This window comes from Anser brachyrhynchus (assembly GCF_964034855.1).
Source record: "Anser brachyrhynchus genome assembly, chromosome: 21".
Classification (NCBI taxonomy): Eukaryota; Metazoa; Chordata; class Aves; order Anseriformes; family Anatidae; genus Anser; species Anser brachyrhynchus.
In genome coordinates this window covers 7,803,344-7,809,687 of record NC_137714.1, presented here as the reverse complement: position 1 = coordinate 7,809,687, position 6,344 = coordinate 7,803,344, and the positions used below count along the sequence as shown (strand labels likewise).

Sequence of the window (6,344 nt, the reverse complement as noted above, 5' to 3'; positions counted from 1 at the left end):
CCTTTTACTGTCTTATCCAGCTGTTACATAGATTTCCAAGGAGCAGCATAAGAGAAGTTGTGTGCCTAGCCCGCACCTCTCTATAAATCAGCGTGTTTCAAACTAGAAGCTGTTTCCCTGTATTACACTGAAAAGCTGCCAGCGCTCTCGGAGCCAGAAGCTTTCGATAGGTTTGCACCTCTCTAACTTCTCATTCCTCCTCCGAGCCCAGCAGCCAAATAACCTGGTGGCAGATTTCGGGAAAGCTAGAGGAAACTTAGCAGCAGCTACAGCAGAGGGTGTTGCTTGTGCTGCCTGCCGCTCCGAGCGCGGAGCCCTCAGCCTGCTTGTGTGATGCAAGCCCTCCTCCCCCTGCTGCTCAGGAGCATTTGCCTGAAGCTGGGAACTGCAAACAGCTGAGCTCAGAACTTTGGGCATGGCTCTGAGAAGACCGAGAAGCCGGAGGTCAGAAGCTCCTGCAAGCCTGGGAGCCGACAAGTGTTCTCGGAGCCTTCTGCTTCCCAAACCCTTCGTCTCTGCTAAGGACAGAGCAGACACGGCTCAAAGACACTCACACCTGGAAGGATTTCTGTTTGGATTCTACTGCTGCAAACAGAGCCCAGCAGAGCTACTCACATCCACGGAGGAAGAGAGGAAAATTCTTTGAAGCAGCGAGACACTTTCTGAAGTGGGGAGTGGAAGGAGGCAGTTTTTCCCCTCCTTCCCCCCTTTTGGGAGAAAGGAGTTACCCAACCTAGTCATGAGACTTTTCCACGCTTCCCAAAGCAGGCTTCTGAAGTTATGACACTGCACCGCTGAGTCTGGGGTAGCGTAGCCCCGGGCAGCCCCCAGCAGCACATCCTGAGTGCAGGCAATCTGGTAGGCACGGAAAATGGAGAATGAGGTTGGCAAATCTGTGGACAATCAAATGGACAAATACATGTAATAATTTGGAAGTTTTCTTTACCTATCCTTGCTTTTATTCTGCTTCCTTTTTCTCCCTGATTTGACATGCATTTACCCCATTTTCATTTAGCTGTGCTGTTAATTTTTTCTTACCCTCCCCTCCTCAATTTAGAGTTACAATAATGGGGAAATCAGAAAGTCAGATGGATATTGTGGAAAAATCAACAAAACCTGGAAAGAAATCCTGGCGCTTTGTGGCAATTGGTCTGGCTGTCTTGCTGCTCCTCATGACTTGTTCTGTGGTCACCCTGGTAATCCTGTATGCCAGCAGCAGAGGTAAGTAACCTGTGAATAATTTGCTTCTTTCCCCTGCAAGCAACATAAGTCTTTTCTGCAGAGCTAAATGAAAACAAAAATGCAGGAAGAAGGTGAGCTCACCTCTGTGAGGGACTTCACCATTTCTGCCTTGTTCCAAGCTCACGCAGAGAGAGGATTATGTTGGATTTTATTTGATTATTTAATTATGTGAAGTAAGATGTTTTTAAGCAATTCTGTGCATTTTATTGAGTTTAACATTATTTTGACAAAGGTCAAAATAGTTGCACTGTTTTTAGAGGGGAAGTGTACATTTATGTGTCTTGACATTTCCATATTTTATAGTACAATGTGAGAGCTTTTTAAAAAGTCAGGGTACTGCTGGAGAGAGAGAGACTTTTTAATATTACATCAGGCAGTTTGAGCTCTAGATGAGATGTGGTTCAGTGACTTTCATGAGAATGACTTGCCAGGAACCTGACAAAGAAGCATGTTACTTTGATGTGCTTTACCTCAATATATTAATTGCAGAGCATGCTTACTCCCAAAACCAAGTTTTTCTACTAGCACACCACATGCAAAGTCCTGTTTAAAAATTCTGTGAAGCAATAACCAGGATTGGTAGCAGCACCTGCCTCGTGTTTATCAATTCCGTCAATGCCTCTTGGTTTCAGAGCTTTGTTAAGCTGCTAGAGACAAAACCTCCTAAGCATGAATAGCAAAACTAAAGCAAGGCACTGTTTTCTCCTTACATTGTCTCTGTATCCCCCGCCTGCAGTGAACTGCTTTCTTCAGTATTTGTAAGTACATCAACACTCTGCATTGCTGAGTAATAATTCATGAGAAAAGCCTTATTGTTTACTCCTTCACTGCCAGCAATTGAATGTTACCAGCATTTGTTCCAGTGCTAGATGAGATCCCTGAGTATTTGGTATTCATAATACTCAGCACTAAGTTGGTCATATTCTGTTACCTCAGGAGACAGGAAAAAAACAAAACTACCCAGAGCTGGGTAGGAAAACAACTCCCCAGAGTAGGAATTTCTGTATCAGAACATTGGGTTATGAAGAATTTTGTTGCTTGGGTGTATAAAAGATTTGAGAAGTCTGCTGTACATGTTGCTTCTTGGGTTCAGGCAAATCAGAATTTAGGCATTATTAATATTTGCCCAAATGTCAGTCTCACATCAGGATCCATGCAAAGAGCCTGTGCACACAAAGCTAGTGTGAACTAGGGAGGGAAAAAAAAAATAGCAAGCTTGTTTGGGGAAAAGGAATTCCAAAATCTAAATATTTTGCAGGCTTGTGTCAGCAATTACGCTTTCATTCCAAATGTTTCCCAGATCCAGACATTCCTGAGCAGAACGTGAGTGCAAAATGATAGCAGAGCTGATATGCTGCTTGTCCTGTGCTCTGTGCAGCTACTCCCTGCTCTTTTCTCCTGCTCTCAATGAGTGTTTTCAGCACTGACCTAGAGTAGGTTTCTCCCTGTCTTCAGTGGAGTTTAAGTATACACAGTCGACCTACTACAATAGGAGATGCCAAGACGCCGTCATACCCCAGAGCAGCAATCAGCTTTGTGTAAGTGACAGGTAGGACCTGGGCAGCAGGAGCTTCAGTCTGCATGAGCTTTCAGATGAAGCAAGAGCTCTTCAGTGCAACCAGTGGAAGTTCAAATGCAGGACAGGAACAGTTTTTGTTTCTTGAGAAGTTTTGCCCAAATACTCCACTTGGTTCTGTTCTGATATCTAGGCCTGCATCCGTGCCCAGTCAAAAAGTCTGTCGTTGACTTACCAAGTGAAAAGTATGTATTGCTCAAAGCTGGATAACATGAGAATAAATCCTACGTTGCAACAGAAAAAAATGCAGCTGAACAGTATTTTTGTGATAGAACCAGGAGTACTACCCTTTTTTTTTAAATTACTTTTTTTTTTTTTTAATTTCACTCAAATATGAATTCTTAAATCTGTATGGGATAGTAAACAAACCACTAAAAGCCTATTCAGTTCAGAACTCTTTGTTTCATCTTTTTACATCCTTTATCAGACTAACACTACCCAGACAGGCTTTTAAAAAATAATTCTATTTAGCTAACGGAAAATTAAGAGGCTTATCTGTCTTTTCCTTTTAAATACATGAATGTATTTATAGGCTTTGGTTCAGGGAGCATATTTTCGTTCTTCTTGTATGTATCCTGCAGAAAAGCGTTGTGGTGCATGAAATGAGCCTCTGGCTAAAGCAATACTATATGTAATACACGTGAATACTGACTGTGATTTTATCTATATACCCAGACAAAAAAAAAAAAAGCCACGTTGAAGCTCACACAGCAGTTGTTATATAGTTCTAGAAGCTCTTTGGGGATTTTTGACATCCCAAGTAGTTTTCACACTCATAAAATCTTCTCTAAATAAGCTAAAAGTATAGTAAGAATAGCAGAGTAATATTTGGGTGAACACAGAAGGCAGGCAGACAGAAGTGAAGTCATTCATTTTTGAATCTGACTGCAGCACGCTCTCAATTACATCTTTCCATCACCACCCACACATCTTTGCAGCCTTTTCACAGCTCTCTCTCAGCTATGTTCCACAAATATTTACCAACCTCCAAATCTCATCACTTGTTGTAGAGGTTACATTTTGAAGAATATTTCAACATTTATTGTAGCTGGCACGTCAAGTCATAGTCAGTGACTTCTCCAAACAACTTGCATTCTCACCTAATTGCCAGTCCCAACCACTCAAATATATTATCAGTTTGATATTTTATTCACTTTCTGGCTGCCAAGCTTGTAGGGTTTCTCAGGTAAGGTTTGCAGATCTTTTGTTTGTGTTTGCCTCCCTACAGGTTTTCACTATTCACATTTATTATACAGGCTGTCATGGAGCTAGTGGGCCTACTCACACACCTCCTAGGCAGTTTACAAACAAAGAAATGCAGTCCTCGGAGTAAGGAGCACCTTGTTCTGGGAGTGGATTTCAGAAGACCATACTATGCCCCTGCATTTCCTGTGCTGTGAATGGAATTAATGTGCATTTAAATAATGGGTTTGCAAGAGCCTGCTGACTAGGAGCGACATCTAAACTCAATGCTAGCACAGCAAGGAAAGGCTGAGATCTGGCTCGTCTCCTAGACTGATGTGTCGTCATTCTTTGGCTCCATGGATGTTCATTAGTGAGTCATCTAGTCAAGGAGATGGAGAATTTAAAGTAGTAGCTAACACAAAAGTCATGAGGAAATGACATTTGGGTGGCAAGACTCAATTCCACTAAGGAGTGACAGGCCGCACACAATGTGGGCAATTTTTCAGCCTACTGATCCCCACCTAAATTTGCCTCAGCCATGCTTACAGATAGAGTGTAGGTAAAAAAAAAAAAGTCATGAGAAGATTGGAGAGAAAAAACATCTGGGTTATGGAGCCCATCTGAAGACACCAACGTGTGGCACAGATGATGCTTTCAGAGAAACAGAAGCTAAATTTGACAATGACATTATTTGTTGCAAACAATGTGCTGTTATATAGCAACAAAGGCAGTCTGCAGTGCTGACAGGTGAGAACTGTTAGGAAGAGATAAGGTGCTGAAAGGTAAAGCTCACGCTCAACTGCCTGATGACAACTGTGGATCTAAATTGTTTCAATGTGTGCCATCCCCAGCCATCTGTGGTCCTCAGAAAGCACAGTGGCAAACCACTAAACACAGACTGTACGCTTCAGAGGCTTCAGAGAATTATTTGCTTGGGTTTGGTTGTCTAGAAAGAAACTTCAATAAGGCAGCAAAAAGTAACTTTTTTTTTTAAAAAAAAGTCATCACTCAGAAGATGAACTGCTGAAAAGAACTACAGTGCTCTACAGGTCTCAGAAATTATTTTTATAGCCTGCTGCTTACCACTAAATGTAGTACTGCTCTGTGGCTTCCTGTAAAGTCACGTTAAGATAATGGGATTCTTCACAGTGAATTCAGTGGGGTCTGAAGCATGCCCCAGCTCTGACATTTTTCTGGTGAGCAGTTGCCTCTGAAGTTGTCTGGAGTACTTATTTTCCCCCCTATTTTCTTCTTTCTGGAGCAGCCCCGCAGCTAAGTTCCTTTTATTTAGCTTACCCTCCCTTATCAGTTCTCCGATGGTGCTCTGCCAGCCTGGAGGTGAGGAATGCCTTCAGTCTGCAGCAGGATCTCTGGCTCTTCTCTGCCAAAAAGAATACTATTTACAGGGCATGAGCGTGACTTCATGAAGCAAAGGCAGGGGTAATGCTGAATTCTGTCAGCCATTGAAGAACCCGGTACTGTACAGAGCAGTTGCAGTGCTGAAATCTTTGTCCCATTTATGTTCGTCTGACTTCCCTCTTGGATTGTTTTAGAAGGAATGCCCAACGAAGGGCATCTCAGAAGAAAAAAAGTGGTAAATTGGAATGATTAATTTTTTAAGAAGTTGTAAGAAATTGGATCCTAGACAAAGTTGGCTGGAGGAAAGCCAAATGGGAGTTAAGGTTTGATAGAAGAGCCGAGCGTTGATTCCCCACAAGCCCTTCCAGTGATGCGTGTACTTTCCGTGCAGCGGAGGGAACGTGGGATTCAGAGCTCAGCATACCGATTTTCCTCTGCTACAAATCACTGTCTTCATGCCTTAAATTAGCATCAAACGTGAGTTCACACCCCACTGGTAGGATTTTCTGTTCAGAAGTTTCCTATCCCAGCTCTTTAAATCCTTCCAGCTGCTCCTTTTGTTACAGCTTCTAGGCTCTGTAGAACATGAACCTGCAAGCTGCCCTTCCCACCTCTGTGCTCGCAGCAGGCTTTGTCATCATGGGAACAGGGGGCTCTGTCATGGCTCAACTTCGCACTAATGTTTAACCAGAAAAATACATAGAGAAATCGTAGAATCTCTGAGTTGGAAGGGACCCAATAGGATCATCGAGTCCAACTCCTGATGCCTATATTTATACTGAAAACTTGAGCAGTTGGTTGCTTGTGGTTTTGTCAACCAAAAGGTTTGTTGCTTGTGGTTTTCTCAAACAAAGCATGTTGAGAAAATGAGGTGTTAGGAGGTGCTTTTTACATTTGTTTCTAGTTATTTGAGGTTTGAGAGGTGCAATTGCCAGAGCCAAGTGAGCAAAGGCTCCACAAATATCTTGTGGATGAAAACAGG

At 42.6% G+C, this 6,344-nt stretch overlaps 1 protein-coding gene across 2 annotated transcripts in view; it reads left to right on the top strand.

The window, feature by feature from the left end:
• The first annotated feature begins 369 nt into the window (after positions 1–369).
• Positions 370–6,344, top strand: part of MMEL1 (membrane metalloendopeptidase like 1) — a 29,023-nt gene continuing 23,048 nt past the window's right edge. The window contains exons 1-2 of one of the 2 annotated variants that reach the window (XM_080564445.1): positions 370–858; positions 1,058–1,221. In XM_080564445.1, coding sequence (XP_080420571.1) covers positions 1,068–1,221 — 154 coding nt within the window. In that variant the 5' untranslated portion in view covers positions 370–858; positions 1,058–1,067. Of the gene's footprint in view, positions 922–1,057; positions 1,222–6,344 lie in introns of both variants that reach the window. The other variant, XM_080564444.1, reaches the window with a different exon arrangement.